The sequence below is a fragment of the Cyprinus carpio genome, chromosome B22 (genome assembly GCF_018340385.1).
Source record: "Cyprinus carpio isolate SPL01 chromosome B22, ASM1834038v1, whole genome shotgun sequence".
Lineage (NCBI taxonomy): Eukaryota > Metazoa > Chordata > Actinopteri > Cypriniformes > Cyprinidae > Cyprinus > Cyprinus carpio.
Genome location: NC_056618.1, coordinates 2,952,970 through 2,974,925, shown reverse-complemented (window position 1 = coordinate 2,974,925; position 21,956 = coordinate 2,952,970). Strand labels below are relative to the sequence as shown.

General features: G+C 35.5%; 1 protein-coding gene across 26 annotated transcripts in view; it reads right to left on the bottom strand.

Annotated features, from left to right (window-relative positions):
* The window catches only part of LOC109105478 (elastin-like), a 118,659-nt gene that overhangs the window by 18,898 nt on the left and 77,805 nt on the right, over nucleotides 1-21,956 (bottom strand). For 10 of the 26 annotated variants that reach the window (XM_042749765.1, XM_042749766.1, XM_042749774.1 and 7 more), the window contains 22 exons: nucleotides 21,396-21,485; nucleotides 21,263-21,298; nucleotides 20,883-20,972; nucleotides 20,741-20,776; nucleotides 20,349-20,440; nucleotides 20,206-20,239; nucleotides 20,035-20,100; nucleotides 19,657-19,722; nucleotides 19,478-19,510; nucleotides 12,789-12,875; nucleotides 12,636-12,668; nucleotides 12,345-12,392; nucleotides 12,153-12,185; nucleotides 7,146-7,202; nucleotides 6,777-6,809; nucleotides 6,472-6,564; nucleotides 6,349-6,381; nucleotides 6,069-6,203; nucleotides 5,942-5,983; nucleotides 3,680-3,721; nucleotides 1,835-1,861; nucleotides 1,713-1,733 (listed from right to left, as the gene is read on the bottom strand). In XM_042749765.1, coding sequence (XP_042605699.1) covers nucleotides 1,713-1,733; nucleotides 1,835-1,861; nucleotides 3,680-3,721; nucleotides 5,942-5,983; nucleotides 6,069-6,203; nucleotides 6,349-6,381; nucleotides 6,472-6,564; nucleotides 6,777-6,809; nucleotides 7,146-7,202; nucleotides 12,153-12,185; nucleotides 12,345-12,392; nucleotides 12,636-12,668; nucleotides 12,789-12,875; nucleotides 19,478-19,510; nucleotides 19,657-19,722; nucleotides 20,035-20,100; nucleotides 20,206-20,239; nucleotides 20,349-20,440; nucleotides 20,741-20,776; nucleotides 20,883-20,972; nucleotides 21,263-21,298; nucleotides 21,396-21,485 — 1,227 coding nt within the window. The remainder of the gene's footprint in view (nucleotides 1-1,712; nucleotides 1,734-1,834; nucleotides 1,862-3,679; nucleotides 3,722-5,941; nucleotides 5,984-6,068; nucleotides 6,204-6,348; nucleotides 6,382-6,471; nucleotides 6,565-6,776; nucleotides 6,810-7,145; nucleotides 7,203-12,152; nucleotides 12,186-12,344; nucleotides 12,393-12,635; nucleotides 12,669-12,788; nucleotides 12,876-19,477; nucleotides 19,511-19,656; nucleotides 19,723-20,034; nucleotides 20,101-20,205; nucleotides 20,240-20,348; nucleotides 20,441-20,740; nucleotides 20,777-20,882; nucleotides 20,973-21,262; nucleotides 21,299-21,395; nucleotides 21,486-21,956) is intronic. The other 16 variants (XM_042749780.1, XM_042749783.1, XM_042749775.1 and 13 more) reach the window with 8 other exon arrangements.

The window sequence follows — 21,956 nt, the reverse complement described above, 5'->3', positions numbered from 1 at the left end:
TTTCACAATATTACTGTTTTTTCTGTATTTTTGATCAAATAAATGCAGGCTTGATGAGCAGAAGAGACTTCTTTCAAAAACATTAAAAATAGTCATCAATAACATCAAAGAAACCTGAAAAAAAATCTACTCAGTTGTTTTCAACATTATCATAATAAATGTTTTTTGAGTAGCAAATCAGAATATCAGAATCAGCTAAAAATTGCTTTGAAATCTAAATAAATGACATTTTGAAATATATTCAAATAGAAAACAGTTATTTTAAATAGGCTAGCAAAAATATTTCAAAATTTTACTGTTTTGCTGTACTTTGGATCAAATAATTGCAGGCTTGGTGAACAGAAGAGACTTCTTTAAAAACATTAACAAGCTTACTGTTCAAAAATTTTTGACTGGTAGTGGATAATTTTTCTCCAATTTCTAGCTTTTAAGTGGCTTAGAAATCTATAACTGCTGTACAATAACCAATAATAATGATTTGTTTATATACTACAAACACTTTTTTAACATAATAAGGCGAATAGTTTCTATACTGTAATAAATGCTATGTCAATTAGCACTGCATTGTTCATATACTATATTTATCACTTGCTGTAGATGATTTGAAAAACATAAATAAACCACATATTTTCACAATCGAATGTTTAATGTCTTCGTGTTTCCAAAAGTTTCTGTTTTTCTGTGAAAACAACTGTTTTCATACAGCCATAGCTGGACGCTGTTGTCCATATTAGGAATTTCCTGGTTCGACTTTCTGCGCGAGATCGCCCCCCGGCTTCGAGTTTGAATGAAACACACACTGCATGAGTGTTTAGCGCTCCGTGATGTTCATCTCACCTGATTCTGGAAACTAATAAAATACCACAACATTCGCAGACTATCCTTTCACTCAAAATTTAAAAACACTGTGCCACCGAAGCTAAACATAACAACTCTGTACGAACACACTTGGCCGAAAAAGTGCAGGGGACGAATTTACGTGATATTACAAGTGGGGGGTGGGGGGGCACGTCCTCCGCATCCCCTGTGTATTCTACGCCCCTGGTCTTATCGAATACTGTACGTAGTTCTGGTTCAAGCTCCGCCTACTTCCGGTTTTATCCGAATACAGATATAGATATGAATAATTTTGTGATTAACACAGATACAATTTTTTTTTTTGTATCTGTATTAATCAGTTTTGGGTCTGACATGCACGAAAACTAGCAATGTATTGGACCCGTAAATAACGTCTCGATATTATATACTGTAATACTATAATATATGTATATATTTATATAAAGTATATTATTATGTAAAGTATAATATAATATAATAATATTGTATTATAATAATATTGTATGATAGTTATTATTTCCGAGTTGTCTAGAACACAGCATTAGGTTTACATTTCAATAAACGAGCGTGTAGTAGGCTACAACAATTACAAACCATTCTGTAAGGTGACATTTCAGCACTTGCCAAACGGATAGCAACTCCTAAGTAGCACTTAAAGCACAGCTACGTGTGATTGTGTTAAGTGCATTTTTGGGAAATGCACGTGAAACAATAACGAACGATCGTAAAATGACTCATTGAAAACACTCTTAAGCACTAAGATCAATCGTTATCGGGAAACCCGGCCCAGGATCAATGGTGTATTTGCACCCCAGGACACATAATTCTAGATAAGTCACACCTCCAGTGTCTAAAGTTGTATATTGAGGACTTACCCGCTCCATGTTTAGAGACACCTGCATTCAAACAGAGAGAACACAGATGCGTGAGCTGTTGAACACATACTTACTGATGCTGGTAAAACTGCATGCATACTCTCTACTGTATTTGTACTCACCAGCAATAGGTACTCTTTGAGCACCACCTGAGTAACAGAACAAACTATGATTAAACTCATACATCAACAGTCAGATAAATGCACAAACACAAGCTACAGCCCAACAATGATCACAACCCCTAGTGTGTCCAACAGTGATGCCCATCTGGGTCATTCTCTGGAAACAGTATCCTTTGAGCCCCAGTGACTGACTGATAGAGTACCATTGCAGATGCTAATCTTTTGATAGATTTAACCCCATTCGTGACCACTGGCATTTAGTGGGTTAAATTTAAATTAAATGAAACAAATTTCACCTAAATTTTACATTTATTGAAATGTAAATGTCACTGTGTGTATATTTATAAAATGCATTTTTGAGAAAATACAGAATTTGTCTTTGTATCTGCACTTTTTGTTCAAACCTGTTATGTTGCGATATTTACCATTTAAAAATGATGACATTTAAATATAGTCTTAAAGCCTTTTAACAGCATGGATCAAATAGAAATAAATGTCTCTTACAGTCTTTATCAGTGTTTTATTATGGTTACACATACATTGGCTTGGTTGAGCTCCCTGGTTTAACACTGTGATCACGTTGAAGAATTATTGTTCTTATCTCAAAGCACAAAAATACTGAGTGTAAAAATAAAGTGGTGGTGAAAATATATTTGGTAGCTCAGGCTGTTATTAATCACTCCAACACTGACTATTAACCACATAACAGGGTTGGCGTGAAAAATAATTTCACAGGTTTTCTATCACAGATTGTGATTAGAAGGCACCTGAACAAATAGCACAGCATCCTGAGAATGACCCATCAACAGCTGATGAACAACAGATTCTGAATGCGTCTCAACACGACAGTTTCTGAAGTCTAATTTATTACACAGACGACTTGGAATCAGGGTCCAAAATTAACTTTTGGCTTCATCCACCAATGGAGGGTGAAGTAAGAAAAATATCAGCCAATGAAATTGCATTTTTTTTTTGGCGTAACATTTCCGTCACATGCTTGAAGTATTCAGCCAATCACAACACACTGGATAGCTGGCCAATCAGAGCACACTTTTCAGAACAATGAGCTTTGTAAAAATCAATGTGTTTCAGAAAGGCGGGGCATAGAGGAGAAACAATAATGTACAGTATGTGGAAAATAATGTTTTTTTAACCTTAAACAGCATAAACACATTTTATTACACCAAATACACAAAGTAATGTTCTTTTTAGCAACATCATATGACCCCTTTAATTTGTCTGAATGGCAATGGGAATATTTAATGTCTGTGTATTTGTGTGTATTTGCATATTCGTGTCACTCGCATTCTCATGTTTAAGATGATCATGCCTCTATCTCAGATTTTGTATCACTCAAATGTCACCACACGGAGTTCTGGAGAAGAAGAAAAATGATTCAAGATAAATGTGTGTGATTCTTCCACTGGGTTTGTTCATTGCAGATATGTTCATCTTTGATTTGAATTAGATTTAAACTATACAGTATATCATGTTGCAATTCCTAATGAAGTCACTTGCCAACTCTGTTTGATTTACCTCTAAGATCCAGTTGTTACCCGCACAGTTAATTTTGGTCCCTGCTTGGAACTAATCATATTCTTTCTTATAGAGTGCGTATTTTGAAGACACAAAACATCTCTGGCCAGAGGACCATTCTTTACAGTGAAAAATCCTGCTACAGGTACAGAGTGTCAATAAAACATCTGAGAAAATGCAGATCGGCAAACTCAAGCACAGATAACAGCAAAGGTTAGATGGAAAATGAAGGAGCATTAAAGCTAAATGGTAATAGAGTTCCGCTACATTTAGATAAGACATTTGTACATGCAACACAGTAGATCTTACTGAGCTCAGGGGCCTTGCCAGTTGCTACAAGAGCCGTTGGTCCTGCCAAGAAACAACATGTTCCACCTTCAGCCCTTAGTTTAAAGACAAGCAGCATAGAGGTGACTAGCTCAGAGGCAAGCGGAGGCAGAAACCAGAGGCCCCTGCCATAACAGGGTGCCGTTGTGGAGGGGATGAAAAAAAAACCTTTCAGTCATTATGGGTTTGTAGGGCTCAATTTGATAGATCAGAGGAAAGGAAAATACCAGCAAGCTGACAGGAGGTCGATGACCAGTTCTAGGGGGAAGAGACGCTTCTACAAATGGTCAGCAAACAGATACAGTAATATTATTATCCGTAACTGTTGCCATTTTATCGTCTGACCCTCAAAACCCATTTGAATATACTGCGTGTTTCCTTGTCTTCCAACTAAAAAGAACAAAAACAACAAAATCTAGACAAGCTAGACATGTTGGGGTGTCATTGGCACATGTCTATCATAAAGCTGTCTGAGATTGTTGGTACTGAACTATTGCTACCTTCTAAGATACTTCATATACTTCCAAAAATATAGACTTAACCCAATCCCTACACCTAAACCTAACCCTACCCATAATTTATTCCTAAAATCAGTGGGAAATGATAGCTGATTAACAAGGGTGTAGAAGCACCAAACCCTGATTTTAAGCCTACAACAGATATTTCCTGAAAAGTTATATCTCAAGTCTGATTGGTTGATTGGAATGTTGTTCCAGGATCAACAAGGATGTTGATCCAGGAACATGTTGTACTTGGTGAAGTCACGCTCACCCGTCCAGGAAATCACCAGTATTGCTATTCAGACCGTGTACAGCTACATCTAGCAACACTACAGTGAACATTTGGGAGGCACAAGAAGTGCTATCTCTTATGAGCAAAGGAGTCCAGCTTCTGCAGTCACTATTCTGTATGTCTGTATGTTTTTCCCTGATAATACTGTTCCCTGGAGCTCTAGCAAGTGTAAGGCAAGACATTGTAGGCCTATTGCTCGTAGCCTTGTGTCAGCTGGCCCGAGAGTGATTCTTGGACCTAATATTTCTCCTAGTATGCCCTCCATGGGAGACTGCTGTATCAAGTGCAGGGTTTAGTTCGGTACCCCTGGCCAGAGTAGTTAAAGTTACGAGTCTAACCCGTTAGGAGGACCTGATATTAAATTCTAGTCTCTCAGCTGAGGTTGTTGAGACCATTTTTGATTATTAGAGCTCCCTCTATTCGGTAAGTATATGCTCTGAAGTGGCAGCCTTTCACATCATGGTGCAAGCAGTGTCATTTGGATCCAGTCCACTGCCTGGAAATCCTCCAAGAGCAACTTTCTGCATACGCAGATTGACAGCACATCATTGGGGAGATACTTCCTAATTTCTTTTGTTTTACATAAGATCAGATGTCTGTGGCCTCTCTTGCCAGTGAGAGCTCCTTCTTGGACCTATCTGTTGTCCTAGAGAGGTTTATCAGACACTCTTTTGAGCCTCTAGAGTCAGTGTCTAAGGATTGTCCTAGAGAAGGGTGGCTGAATCCTGTCCCTGGAGTTCTACCTACCTGCAGAGTTCCAACACACCTGTCTGTAATTATCAAGTCCATTTTGCAGTATGGCATAGTAGGTATACAGTTCCTCATGGTGTCAGCAGGGAACGTCTTGGATACGTATTTATGTAACCCTGGTTCCCTGAGTAGAGAACGAGACACTGCGTCTCATTGCCATACTTCAGGCAGGCCTGTGCATCTTCCTTCAATCAGAATCTGAGGATGTGATGATGCAGATGGCCTTTTATGGTCTAGGTGATGCAGTGCGCTATGTCAGCTGACCTCTTCGTCCACCAATGGTGTGATTGCACACATGCTCCAGACACTGTCATGCAGAAGGCATTCCCCATAGTGTCTTCTCATGATGCAGCATCTTGTTCCCTACTCAGGTTAACCTTTTGTCTTTTGTATATATGCAACCTTTACATATTGTACCATTATGATATTAAGTAATGGGGATGTTACTGAGTAAACGCATATTCTTTATTTCATTAAAGGTTTTGTCTGTGAAATAATGGACATGCTTAATTTTGAAAGAACTCTTCTGACCCTAGTTCACGGTTCACCATAATTTGTATGTATGACTGTTTGCAGAAAACAGTTGCAAACAGTTGTACAGTATTTTAATGAACAACTACTTTCTTTGGCAACAAACTGAAATGTAATTTACAGTGCATAGAGATCACCCATTTATCAAACAGAATCATTTTTTTTTTTTACCTGGTACAGCAGTCCCTTCAGGAGCCAGGGTTGGAAGCTTTGCTGTGGAACAAACATAGTAGTTCAAATCAAGCATGACATACTATGTGCTTCATGGCGTTTGATGGAGTTAGGCTATTTGTCATACCTGGTTTTCCACTTGGTGCAACAGGCAGACCAGTACCACCAGGAACACCAATGCCTGTGCCACCAGGTACGACCACCACGTCACCACCAGGTGTTGCACCAGGAGCTGCTATTCCAGTTCCAGTTATCCCAGTGCCTAGCAGACAATGGGAAAATTGCTTCAGGTGGTATCCATTAAGATGGAGCAGCTTATAAAGAAAAATATGAAGCTATATATATACCTATATATATATATATATATATATATATATATATCTATATATATATACTAACTACTTTACCAGTTTTAGGAGGTTTGAGTCCACCAGGATATCCTGAACACATTAAAATAAGTCGTATTGATTGCTAGTGATTATAATTTCACATTAACAGTGACCTGATCATGGGTCATTTGAATCAAGTACCTCCAACCCCGACGCCTGGTGTCAGTCCTGTCCCAGTTCCAGGCAGTGGTGCACCTGCTGCACCAGGTACCGTACCTGCACCTCCTGCAACTCCTGCAGGCAAACCATGTCACCATGCAAATTTAGTTAGCTTTTATTAGGCTACTGACATGTCAGGATCCTCAAGTGAATGTATATGATATGAACATTTTTCAAATGTACTATTAATTTGTTTTTGTGTAAACATTTAATAAGCATAAAAAACCTAAATATAAAATCTTAAAATACCTTTTTAGATAAGCATACAAAATGTTCATGTCTCTCACCATATTTCGGAGGTTTAACTCCTGCTGGATACCCTGCAATAGCATAAATTCATTTTAGAGAATTAATCTTTTAGATCACAATTAATGATATATAATGCTTGCTTAATTATCATGAGAATTCAGTTAAATTTAAATATTTTAAAGACTTTTAGTTTTTATGCACAAGTGAACCATAATTTTAAGTGACAAATGGCTTGAATAAATGGTGCAACAGTATGTATAATAAAAATGAATGGAGACCTCCAGGTACCCCACCAGGTACTCCACCTGGTACTCCACCTTGAACACCTGCCCATGGATGAGATTTGTCATAAACGCAGCTCCTGCAAGCTCACGCTCATCTGAATATTTGGAAATGTAATAATTTACCTCCATATCCAGTTCCTGTTCCAACTCCACCTGGGAGTCCACCAGCTCCACCCAAACCTAAGAACAGCAATGACACAAGGAAGGACATTTTATCATAACTTGTATATTCTGGAGAAATTGAATATACAGAAGGTTTTTTATTTATTACAACCAGAATGAGCTTTTTACCGCTGCGGGCGCCGCCGCCGCATCTGCAAAGTGCATTTGCAGTTTTTGACTGTTGAGTGGCGCTTTGACCACAAGTTATCAAACAAACGCATCAAAGAGCATTTTCGCAAATAGCTGTCAGCTTTGCCTTGCCAATGTGTTACATTTGACGACAGGAGTTAGGGAAAATTAAAGAAAAAGACACTAGTTAAAATATTTAATATTCACAGATTAAAATTTAATAGCCTATTTATGACGTTATGTGCTTTTCTTAGAAAGAATTCAAGCAGAAAAAACAACAATACTATCATCCTCTTATAATAACTACAATAAGCTACAAAACATTACAACACACTATATAATATAAAAAACCAACAACAAACAATTAATAATTATATAAAAAATAAGAATAATATGTTATATTATCTGATAGTGGACTAAAGAAATGGTGGTTTACTTTGCATCTGAGCATTAAGTGGTAGCCTATTTTAGCAGGCTAGGTTACATACATGGATTTATATTTAAAATGTCAATATTCTCACATTACTTAATATTTGTAACAAGTACATTTTTAATTTATATTTTAAAATTCCTTTAATAAAACAGCATGCATTTTTGTCACACACATACTTTGTTATTCGTTACCTGTCCTTTATTTTGACAGAGAACTACTTGGGGAAAAGATATCTGTATACACTCATTAAGAAATTGTTGCATGTTTTATGAATTATTTACTTTATTTTAGTAAAACATGAGGCACTGTATAATTTCACTCCCATTATTTAGGCCTAATTAAAACAAGAAACGAATAAATTAAACCTGGCCATGATTGAGCTGAATCATTGAAACTGAAAAGAAGCGACGGATTAATAAAACATCCTCACATTTAAACTCAAGTTCTCTCATTATAATCAGTGCACACAATGAAAAACAAAACAAAACAAAACAAAACAAAACAAAACAAAACAAAACAAAACAAAAAAGCTTCATTAATTGACAACTTCAGCGATTTTAAAGGGAGCCTTCTTTACTCGCTTTAATACAATTTAAGTAAAAAAAAAATAAATAAAAAAAAATAAAATAATAATAATAATAATAAAATTGCAACCGCATTTAAATGCAGGAGTGTATCAGAGAGCAAGATTTGCGCGCCGCGCATGATTATGAGTATGACATGCAAGAGATGTGCTGTGGGGTTACACCATTTATTCTTATGTCTACATATTTTTCTTCATTGCAAATCTTGTTTGGATTTATTTTGTATCACTGCATGTAAAAAATAACTTTGTAATGCATTATTTGCAATCTATAGCATTTTATAATTATTTGTACAATAATATTTAAATTAACCTGCTTTGTGTCTGTATAATTTAATGCAAAATAGATTTATTAAAACAAGTTTATGAGAGTCATACATCTGTTTAATCTTGATCAAGAACAACTAATGATCAACGAATTGGAGCATGAACATCTTAGAGCATTTTAAAACATCAAATAGACTTCAATTTACAGGTTGTAACTGCATCTAACTTACGGTTGGCACTGCGGATGGCAGCCATGGTTTGTTGGTCCTTGGTACTTGTACTCTTTTTGTTTGTTTCCGATCCACTTTACTAGGAACGAACTACTGGACATCAGAAATAGCACACCAAATAACTTTCTGCTGACATTTGAGCATTCAGATATTTTACTGGACATTTAAGTCAGAGGAGCTGCATTCCTATACAAGTGCTCCAGGCAACGCAAGCGAGGGAAGCATGCCGGCGCGCTCATTAAATTCAGACAGCGCGGATTTAGGATGCCGCTGCCGAACATTCATCTGGCGAATCTCCGCTCCCTAGTAAATAAATCAACACCTATTTAGCTCCATAATTGATGATTATCATCACCAATATGCTGTATAACAACCAATACCTGATCATATTTTCACACACCCAAACTCTGTATGCTAAACTGTTTTATTATCATTATTATTATTATTATTATTTAAATAAATAGTTTGATTATTATTTAAACATGTTTTAATTAATACAATGGAACGATAAAAAGTGATCAGTTTCTTAATTCACGGACATAATTTTCGGCATGTCATGGGCTCTGTATACGGGAAAAAAATGTGTTAAAAAAGGCCAGATAACGATTAAGTATGTGTGACCTGCTGAAATACATCAGCAAATTATTAAATGTAAGTTTCAAGCCTTTCATAATTTGAGACATTAATGTGACTAGTGCCAAAATATGTGCTAGAACTAGAACTACCCTATAACACTCAACAATAAGCCACCTTTCATTTTATTTTTTATGGCATAATGCACACCTCCTTAAATGTAATCTAAATATTCCAAGTTAATATCATACATTTTGTAATATTTCTAGATTTTCATGTCACAGTTTTAGCCTATTAATCTTGATTTCTCACAACTTATTTTTATTTTTTATTATTTTTATGGTATGAGTCAGAGTGAATGAGTAAATGAGTCTCATGAATGTGCAGCCTTGTACAGAGGACCAACGGCCAAGGTCAGGATTTTTCATTCAAAAACTTTCATTAGCCTGTTGATCGAAATTAAAGCCCCTTAATACAACATAAGGAAATTCTGTAGCTTTAATGGTTTCCATATTGACTATTAAATAAACATAACATGCAGTAAGAGCCTTTGTGTAAATTTAATATCTTTTTCTTTTCTTTTTCTTTCTTTTTGATGCGTTAGGCTGCCGCCTACGACTAGGGTAGAGCTTTTTGACTTTCTCAGTTTGTGTACATCCACATGGGTTCAGAATATATATATATTTTTTATCCACAGTAATTTTACACTTGTCAAATAACAAATCATAGAACAAATATGTATATGTATATATATATATATATATATATATATATATTTCAAATAAAATAATGGCATTTTTTAAGAATGAAAAATAATCTGATTTTAGAGTTTGACAATGATCACACTGCAACCATGCTTGGGACGGCCCATATAAATTATCAAAAATGCTTTACATGTCTTGAAATAATAATTTCTAAACATTAAAAATTGACTGTCAGTTTTGATTCACCTGTTTCTCATTGTTTCTCATTAAAATTAAGTAAATAGTGTAAATTACATTGCTAATGTCATAGAATAGCACATTGTAAAGCAGTGTCACAACATGCCCCATCTGCGCAAATGGGATTTAAAACTGGTTAGTGTCTTCTGCTAGTTATCAAAGCATTAAAAAACAATCTGAACTGATAAATAACAGTGTGGAGATTAAAAAATAGCAGATTTGTCTCATTTTAAATGAATTAAAAAAACAGAGATGAAAAATTTACTTAAGTAACTATGGTAAAATAAATGTTCAGCTATCTTCAAGAGATTTTTCTATATAATGTTGATATGGTAACTAGTAAATACTGTAAATTTTGCTATGCTAGCATGTGTGGAAATATTCAAACCACGTGTGTTACAACTAACCCTGTGTTACTTTGTGCTCCGCGCTCCCCTATCTCACGTTTTGAAATAAAATTTCTAAACATTATTTTAAAATTAATTTTCTAATGATTTTTAAGGATGTTATAATGTTATATTATAATGTTATTGTTCGTTTATTTCGTTATTTGATCTCCATTTACAAAACAACATACAATTCCAGTCAGTTTGCAAACTGTCCCTTTGTGCCACCTGACGTTAGTTTCGTGAACGACTTTAACACGTGACTGACTTGCAGTTAACACCATGGCCCTGCAGCAGCGGTACACGCAGCGGTACTAGGCATTTTTTGTTGGCCACCTACTGTATTTAAAAGTTGTGGGGCATTAAAATGTCACATTTTAGTAGAAATGAAAACATGCTCAGCAAAATTATCTGCTTTGATATGTTAAACATAAAATAAAAAAATGGGTATTGAAAAAAATTGGGTAAACCAAAATAAAAAATAAATCATTTCCAAATCTCAAGTCTATGTAACTGCTCTTTAGATCTTGTATGGCTTTCCATTTTACCAGTCAGCAGACAAAGGTAGTGACCAAACCATCTCAAATGTCTGCAGCGGAACTGCAGTTTGCTTTTAATGCTGGCATTTTACTTTATTTCCATTTTATCCATAATTACTAATATCTATTACAAGCCACAAACATGCCACAGAACTAAACAAATAGTGCTGATTTGCATGCCTGTATAGTTTGAAGGTCAGTTTGTTATTCTGTTTGTTAATCTGCGGCCGTTTTTACCTTAGTTAGGGCTTGTAATTGTGCTCCAGCCCCAGTTCCATTCCCATAGCCCACAAAACAAAAAGCGGTGCCAGTACTTTCAAAGCAGCAAGCTTAATTTGAGTGAAGCCATGTATTAATCAGACAAATATGGTCGGTCATGGTTTCAGTCCATTGAACATCAGCTACATTTTTAAACGTTTTCAAACATTTTTAAACACTCAAGACCAAACTGTTTCAAGGAACACATTTACAGTACAAAAACTGATTTATGTTTTCAAAGGCGAAAGTAATTTAACAGGCTATTTGATTTGGGGTTGCAACAGACTCCTCAAATATTAAACAGAATAAAACAATGTTTGTACAGTGCAAACCAGGAAAAAGAAAATTGCAGAATAAAAAAAAGAAATCCAAGCAGTCTCTAAATGAAAAAACTGTTGATCACCTCAATTCAAACTCAGTAATGTCTTTTGTCACCTGTTTTAATAACCATATTTACTCACAATATAAACAGTTGTTATAGTCGTAGTAACTCTCTCTCTCTCCCTCTCCCTCTCGCCCTCTCTCTATATAGTATATGTATTATATAATATAAAATATATATATTAATTAGAGCTCAATTCAAGGCTCCTAAGATCTGGTTTATATGTATAATCAACTAATATAAATACCATATTTAAGAGCCTTGGCACCAGCAGGGTATCCTAAAACACAGAAATATGTGTTTTAAGTTGTGCATACAATATGTGCTGAGGTTCATGCACTTTAATCAAAAAAAAAAAAAAAAACATGTCTAACATGTCAGCTAATTCTTTTGAACTTTCTATTTCATCATGCTTTTATGCAGAATAAAGCCGTGATACCTCCTGCTCCAGTTATTGGTACTCCTCCTGGCACTCCTCCAGGAACTCCTAAGGTTACAATAACAATCTTTGACCAAACAATACTCTACTGAAAATCCTGTATTTGCATACAGGATTATAGTTTGAATATTGAATATTATAATGTCAACACAATTTTCCTATACAAAATTCCATTGCAAATGGAAATAATAAATAAATAAAATAAAATAAAATACCAAAAAATTGGATTTATCTTACATAGCAATGCCAATGCACCTAAATCAGTGTCATAGAAAAGAGTCAGACCCATACCATATTTAGGAGGTTTGGCACCAGCTCCTAGCCCTGGAAACATTTATCACTATTACTGAACATCAACAAAAAATAAACTACCATGAGAAACAAAATTACCTTAACTGACAAACAACAGTTGTGAGAAATGGAGACAGTTGAACATATACAGACCTCCAGCTCCAGGCACAGCTCCAGGAACTCCTCCGATCCCAGCAACAGAACCGTAGCCTGGGACAACACCGGCCCCTCCTGCTCCTCCTACAGACATGACATGTGCAGCCATGCAGAGTCAATGTATTACTTCAATATAACATACAAGATGTGTTGTAACAGCTTTTTGAAACTGCTATTTCAGAATAATAACACTTTATACTTACTACCAACTATTTCAAGTGCTCCACTTGTACTGATTCATTTTAGAAAAAATATACTTCTATGGAAATAAAATATTGCCACATGTCTTTGAAACAAAAAAAGCATGTTGAATAGCACTAGCTGAAAAAAATAATGCACTGCATTAACAGTGCTTGCATTTTAAAAATGCAAGCCCTGGAAATACAAGGCATTAAAATGCAAGCACTGTTAATGCAATGCATTATTTTTTCAGCTAGTGCTATTCAACATGCTTTTTTTGTTTCAAAGACATGTGGCAATATTTTACTTCCATAGTCAACAGTGCTTGCATTTTAATGCCTTGTATTTCGAGGGCTTGCATTTTTGGGTTCTGAAATCTAACATAGTTGTTTATTTAAGCTGTGAATATTTCTATTCAAAATATTTCACACACATTTTTATAATTCATATTCACCTTCCAGAATTCACTTACAAAATATTCAATGTTTAAAAATACGATGTATAATATTTGACAGGCAAGTTTTGGTCCATTTTATTTCACTTTCAAAAGTCACTTCCACAAATTCAGTGGTTAACATTCGGCAGAAAATTCGCCATTGCATATCCGGGATCTGCAGGAATAGCAGCAGAGCGCCAATGCATGATCTCCAGCTGCTGTCAATTGCTCACCAGCAGGTGGCGCAACCGGCTGTTGATACAGACGAAAGCAACAGGTGAATTAAGTCATTCATTTGCAAAAAAAATAGCTCTGCAGAAATGGAGCAAGCGCTAAGTATAAGTTTTGATTATCGGGGCCAGTATAAACATGTGGAAAAGCTGATTGTGTGTGTTTAATTCAACATCTTCGCTGTTGCCCATAGCCTACATGTAAGCAACGTTCTCTACCAAAAAAAAAAAAAAAAAAAGTTTATAATGCTATTTTACCCAATGCTTAAGTACAAAACTAACATTACATCTGGGGAAGACATGTATTGCTTTCGGTTGCTTAGTTTCCTTAACTTTGTATCATGGCTTGTGTGACGCTGTGATGTAATACTGGGGTTTCCCTCATACCCCACACTCTAGGATTAGAACTAATACAGTAATATAAGACCTCAGATCTCAGAATACACTTTACTGATGATTATGCGAACTATATACAGACAAGCAAATGAGGTCAGAAGAACGCAACACACTGCATTTTCTTTAAACTGCTTTCCCTTACCACTGATCTATAGAGTAGACAGTCCTACAAAGATATCAATACCACGATTAGTTTTAACAATATGCAACCACTTTATATCAACATAAAAAAGGAGTTCAAAACCGCCAAGGTGTATTTTTGCTGTAAATTTAAACCAAAGAAAGTATTGCACGCTATTGCACCCGAGGGACCGTCTGACAATTCCACCGACTGGGTTAAAAGTTTTCTAATGTATTTTATTAAAATTTAAAGTAACACACTGTCAAATTCTAAAGCTTGTATTGCTCATAGTGATTTTCTGCAGGTGAGAATTTGCCAGTACCTTTCTCCAAATATGTACAGTACACAATTATTTATAGGCCTTATGTATTTTTAAATTTGGTGATATTGGATGGTTTTATATTCCTGAGGTAAATGTCAAGTAACTGACACATTTTTCACAGGCTGTTATACTGACGATTTCCCTGGTTAAAACCGCTTATAGGCACAGAAATGATGTGTGATTGTAAGTTGCACTTTATTTTTAGAGGGCGCAACAGGATAATAAATCTTTGAAGGACTTCCACATTTACACTCCATTTCCAAACAGTTAAAATGGCAAATAAATGTATACACCGAAAGCTCCACAACACGTGTGATTATATTACTGGATGCTCGAAATTAAACGGGAGAATGCACATTCTAAACAGCTTATTGTACAGTAAGTTAAACGCTATTCTAATCTAATGCGCTGTTGCACTGTGACGCACACACATAGACTACAGACAGTAGCTCATACCTCACGCGCAGATCGCATGCACAGAATCATTCAGCGCGGAAATGTACTGTCAACACTGTTCTGTGATTTCTCAATAAAATAGGTTAGAAACTGTAAAGTTCAAGCATGTATTTCTTAATGACTAAATCCCACAGCGTCACTACTACTAGAGAGACACTGCCATGTAGAATTAATTCACACAAGCAATCGCTCTCACTAATGCATTCATATAAATGTAATCTTTACTGTGCTACTTTATCTATAACTTATTTAGAACGAGCAACAATCTGTGAGAAATAAATGACCCAAAGGCAAAAAGAACTGATAAAAATGAGCTGTTATAGGCGCAATAACCATGTGGGCAGTGCTGTGTCATATGCCATAGCTGTGCACAAGGTGTTTGTCACAGCTCCAGACTTATTTGTTCATTAATGACGTCATCATCGACTAGTCGACTTCGACTCATCACATAAAAGTCGACTTTAAAAAATCAGAAGTCGTTCAACCCTTATCCCTGACTACATTAGACTTTGGAAACTTTTATTTGTTTTTTTTCCAAATTTGTTCACAAAAACTGCCTTCAATTCAAGGATGCAGAATTTAGTAGGGGCGCAACTGAATTGTTCCTAGCAATAATTTTGATCAATTAAAATATATCTATATGTAACCACTGTCATTGGGATCATACCACGGACATTACCTGAGATGTTAAATTCCACATGAAATCAAAATTTACAATATTTATTTTGTTAGTGCACATTGCTATTCTTAAGGTCAACAACTAATTGTGCAAGTTTATCCATCTGATCATTTGCTTTTGCTCTGGAATGGCATGCCTTCTCTGATCACATCAGTTTGATGGCTTGGGCAGAATATGTTTAACCACGCCCCTCTGACCATTAGTCTGCTGTGAGTGTGAAATGAGAGGAGGAGTGCAAAAATAATACCCTGCCCTCTATTGAATATTCCATTTCAGTTGGAAACATGCCACCGCACTGAAATCCAGTCGGCAGCAACTTCAGGTTCACACAGACTTTAAAGTAAATATGTCAGCAAACTGCACTCTTTCAAGGATGTGCATTTAATGCATGGCCAAAGAATGAACACAATCTAAGTGTTTAAAACATGCAAAGTATGATTGCCAACTGTTCCCGTATTTAAGCAACATTCCATATTAAATCCATACAGAAAGCAGTTTATCATGTCAAGCCCAGTTTAGGGAGCTAATCACTCTCACATATAAATAAATAAATAAATAAATAAATAAATAAAAAAATCAAGAGCACCCTTAGCTGACACTGTAATAATAACATATTTGGAAAACTTTTCTGTGCATATTTACATTTGTGCTCTGGAGAGCATCAGATGTTTAGATTTTCAAGGTTTGCAGCGTTGAGCAGTGTAGCTAATCACAAACACAGTCATTGAACCGATGAACTGAGATGAGGGATTGTGTGAGGATTAATGGAGCACTCGTTGCACACTAGACTAATGCATTCAGAATTTTATTTAAATAGTTTTTTTTTTGTTTTTTTTCATGATTTTAACACAATGTCCCCTCACTAAAGTTCATCTATAGTTTAGTTATTCTATATAAATGCTAAAATGAAATGATAAAATCATACATATATATATATATATATATATGTATATATATATATATATATATATATATATATATATATATATGCTAAATAACAGCATAAATAATTTGACTCTCCCTTATACTGGGCTGCTTATACTTTATTATAAGTATAACTATGACAGTATTACAACATTTTTGGTCAGTTTATAATGTAATACACTTCTCATAATGTAATAATTATTATTAAATTATGAGCTTAAGATTTTATTACATTTTGAGAAAATTATTATATTATGAACATTTTATTACAATAATAATGTAATACTTATTACATTAAGTGCAGTTTTTGCATTATGTGCAGTTATCACATTATGAGTTGCTACAACGTGCAGTTTTGCGTGTTCTGTAACTTGCATTCATATCCTTATCTGCCTGTATATAGTTTGCATCATCAGAAGATCTGAATTTTGTCTTTTAATAGCTGCACGGTTAGAAATTGATGTAATTTTTAAAATAAATTTTACAGCAACGCATTGTATTCATGTTTTTATTGTAAATGCAAATGCATGATGGGAAATTGACAGACAGTGCTGTAACATTATTGTAACTACACCGTAGAAGCATTATTTTACAGCTGCCGCATAGCATTTTGGGATAGCATTAAAATTGGTACTTTCGCAGCTAACAGAATTTTGTTATAAGAACATTCTCCAAATATTGAGGGTTGGTTCTGGGAACAGAAAAAAAATCCAGTTTTCTTGACATTAGAGGAACGTAGGTATGATGTTCCTCAAACGTTCTTTCAACTTAGTTTTGATTTAAAATGTAACATTCGTTTATTTGTAACATTCCTAGAACATAAAAAGATCCAGTTTCCTTAATGTTAGTAGAATGTTATTTAAAGTTTAGTATGATGTTCCTGAAACATTCTTTCAATCATTCAAACACCTGCTGTGAACAAGCACTGAAAGAAAGAGAAATAAGAACATAAACTACAACTTTCTTCATCCACAGCCTTAGATGAACTGAAGATAAAATGCATTAAATCTCTCAAGATCTGATTAAACAGCTGCACAAACAGCATTACCAGCTTCAATTACCACTAACCAGATTTACTTTATTTCTGTCACACGCCTACAGAAGTTCTTACTGAGAATTAACAGAGGTTTAGATGTCGCTGTCTTACTGAATTTTTTTTTTTTTGATATCACCATCGTGGAGATCAGTGTTTGCTTCAGTTGGGCTCTTGACCCTTAACTTTTGTGGAGTTGCTTCTTTTGCAGTAATTGCAATTGTTTTCAGAAAACTTTTCTGCATTGATTAAAGTAGATCAACATGTCTACTTTAAAAACAGCCAAATGACTGCATTAGAATAGTATAAATAACTAATGTAAAGAGAAGTAAATAGAAATGCTGTTGGTGTGTTTCAGGTTCTAAATGTTAAAGAGTATACAAATATTGTTGTTGTTAACTTTATAAAACATGTTTTGTGTCATTTATACACTCACAGGCATCAACATTTGACATATGAAACACATCAGTGGTGACATGCTTCATGCCAGCATACATAACACATTCATGGATCCCAGCATGCATTGCTGCATTTTTTATTTATTTTGATTGTCACCATTGTTGAGGATTGTATGACAACAATACAAAATACAGCATTTTATTGTAATGATACTACAATCACAGTAGCACTGTTGTACAAACAGTACTTTATTGTATTAAAAAAAAAAAAAACCCAGTACATTACCTGTATATTGTTTGCTATAAATTCATGGCAATAAGTTGCCAGGAATTTTCTGTAAAATTACAATAAGTTTTTAATAGTGTGTCATTGCGTTAGCCCACTGAGCTAAATAATGTGTAACACAAGCCATGAAACAAGTAAAGGAAACTAAGCAACCATAAGCAATATATGTCTTCCTCAGATGTAATGTTAGCTTTGTACTTAAGCATTGGGTAAAATACCATTAAAATCTCCTTTGTGGTAGAGAAAGCTGCTTACATGTAGACTATGGGCAACAGCACAGATGTTGAATTAAACACACACAATCAGCTTTTCCACATGTTTATACTGGCCCCAATAATCAAAACTACTTAGCGCTTGCTCCATTTCTGCAGATCAGTTTTTGTTAAATGACTTCATAAACAGCCGCTTGTGCCACCTGCTGGTGAGTGACTGACAGCAGCTGGAGATCGTGCATCGGTGCTCTACTGCTATTCTTGCAGATCCCGGATGTGCAATGGCAAATTTTCTGCCAAATTTTAATCACTGAATATGTGGAAGCGAATTTGGAAAGTGAAATAAAATGGACCGAAATTTGCCTGTCGAATATTATATATTGTATTTTTAAACCGATTGAATATTTTGGAAGTGAATTCTAGAAGGTGGATATGAATTATTGTATTTTAAATTATGAAAATGTGTGTGAAATATATTGAATTGAAATATTCACAGCTTAAATAAACAACTATGTTAAATTTCAGGACCTAAAAATGCAAGCCCTGAAAATACAAGGCATTAAAATGAATGCACTGTTAATGTAATGCATTATTTTTTCAGCTAGTGCTATTCAACATGCTTTTTTGCTTCAAAGAAATATGGCATTATTTTACTTCCATATGCTTTTCTTATCTTACTCGCTCTTTCAAAAGTAGCATGACAAACCATGTTTTTTTTTATATATAATACAAGTTATTTAATGATTACCTTATTCATGTACCATTGTGTTTACATGATTCTTCAAGGTACTTCAAAGAACACTGTACAAAGATTAAAGCACTAACAGCCCACAACACCAAGCTCTTGCTATGGTCCAGACTCCCCAGTCTATTCAAGACTCTACTGTACATACAGTACCTTAATCAAGCTATCCACATAAAAACTATAACTGGAAGAAAATTAGATAATTAAAGATTATTAGATTATTATTACTAGATTATTAAATTCAATATACATGTGTAAAAGCTCTTACCATATTTAGGAGGCTTCACTCCACCTGGATACACTAAAAAAAGGAATTTGTAAAGTCATTTCTAGAATTATTATTTCATGGATTTTTAACACTGGTTTAACACTTCATTATTAACAAAAATGTAACCTAATGACATGAACTGTATATTTCATCAGATATTAATGTAATGTAAAACTCACCTCCAGCCCCTGTTGCTGTTCCAGGAATTCCCCCAGCTCCCCCAACTACTCCACCAACTGGTGCACCTTAAAAATATTTTAATAAAATAAGCAGTGAACCAATCTACAACTTTGGGATATTAAAATCCATGTGTTTGTGTATGTGTTTATGTATAGTGGCCAATATTGGAACCATCATAGACAGAAAGAGATTGCATGACCAAAATGTAAAGCTTTTTAATGTGATGTATAGGGACATGTGCATGTGAAATCAGATACATCTAACATCTGAAGGCAAAGTTGAGAATACAGTTGTAGTCATGGATGTTTTGTTTAGTGGAGCCTCAGAATTTTGTCTAAGTACCTCAAAAAGCATTTCAATTGTTTGCTCCCACTCACCTCCAGCTCCAGGGTACAGTCCTCCGACACCAGGTACAACACCAGTTCCAGCTGCCCCACCCAAACCTAGAAGGTCAGGGGGGAATTCATTAAATGTTGCTTTGTATCTGTGGTCTTAGAATAAACTATTCAAATCTCTGTGATGTTCCACCACATACAAAGGACTGTTACCGTATTTAGCAGCTTTTGCTTGAGCAGGAGTAAGCTAGAAAGAAAGAAATGGTTTTGAAACTCTATAACCATTATAATGTTTTAATATTCTTCAAGATATTTTGTACAGACAGACAGATGTTTTTTTTTATTTATTTTTTTTTACCTCCCGTTCCAGGATAGACCCCTCCAGCTCCTGGCACAATCCCAGCACCACCAGGACCAATGCCAACCGCACCAGGAACTACTCCTGCACCTGTAACAATTCAGGACCATGATCTCTCAGTTTGAAATTTCCAATTATGTATCTCAGGGTTCTTCAGTCCTGCTTTTTGAGGAACACTGTCCTGTAGAGTTTAGTTCCAACCCTACCTGTACTTTTCTAGTAATCATAAAGGCATTGATTGGCCTTTTTGGGTGTTTGATTTGGGTTGAAGCTACAGTACTTGGGTTGAAACTCTGCAGGACAGTGGTCCTCAAGGAGCAGAATTGAAGAACCATGCTATATCTGAATAAGAAGGTTCTTAAATATGGGTAAATATGGGTAAATGATTACCGTATTTAGCAGCCTTTGCTTGAGCAGGAGTAAGACCTGAGAAAGAAAGAAATGGTTTTGAGACTCTATAACCATTATACTGTTTTAATAGTCTTCAAGATATTTTGCACAGACAGACAGATTATTTTTTTATTTTTTTTACCTCCTGTTCCAGGATAGACCCCTCCAGCTCCTGGCACAATCCCAGCGCCACCAGGACCAATCCCAATTGCACCAGGAACTACTCCTGCACCTGGAACAATGGAGGACCACGATCTCTCAGTTTGAAATTTCCAATTCTATATCTCAGGGTTCTTCAATCCTGCTTCTGGAGGAACACTGTCCTGTAGAGTTTAGTTCCAACCCTACCTATACTTTTCTAGTAATCATAAAGGGATTGATTGGCCTTTTTGGTTGTTTGCTTTGGGTTAAAGCTACAGTACTTGGGTTGAAACTCTGCAGGACAGTGGTCCTCAAGGAGCAGAATTGAAGAACCATGCTATATCTGAATAAGAAGGATCTTAAATATGGGTAAATGATTACCGTATTTAGCAGCCTTAGCTTGAGCAGGAGTAAGACCTGAGAAAGAAAGAAATGGTTTTGAGACTCTATAACCATTATACTGTTTTAATAGTCTTCAAGATATTTTGCACAGACAGACAGATTTTTTTTTTACCTCCTGTTCCAGGATAGACCCCTCCAGCTCCTGGCACAATCCCAGCGCCACCAGGACCAATCCCAATTGCACCGGGAACTACTCCTGCACCTGGAACAATGGAGAACCATGATCTCTCAGTTTGAAATTTCCAGTTCTGTAGCTCAGAGTTATTCAGTCCTGCTTCTGGAGGAACACTGTCCTGTAAAGTTTTGTTCCAACCCTGCCTGTACTTTTCTAGTAACCATAAAGGCATTTATTGGCCTTTTTGGGTGTTTGATTTGGGTTGGAGCTACTGTACTTGGGTTTAAACTCTGCAGGACAGTGGTCATCCAGGAGCAGAATTGAAGAACCATGCTATATCTAAATTAGAAGCATCCTAAATATGGGTACATGATTACTGTTATGTTCTAAGACATATTTTATTTGTGATATGTTCTATGTGCTTTGTGGTGTGTTTTCTGTTTTGGTCCCAATGTCTGCTGCTACCATTCTCATGGAGGTGATTGGGTTCACCTGTAACCGATTTGCTGCCCATTCACTTCAGCTCTACTGATTGGCTGCAGCCAGGAGAAAGCCAGC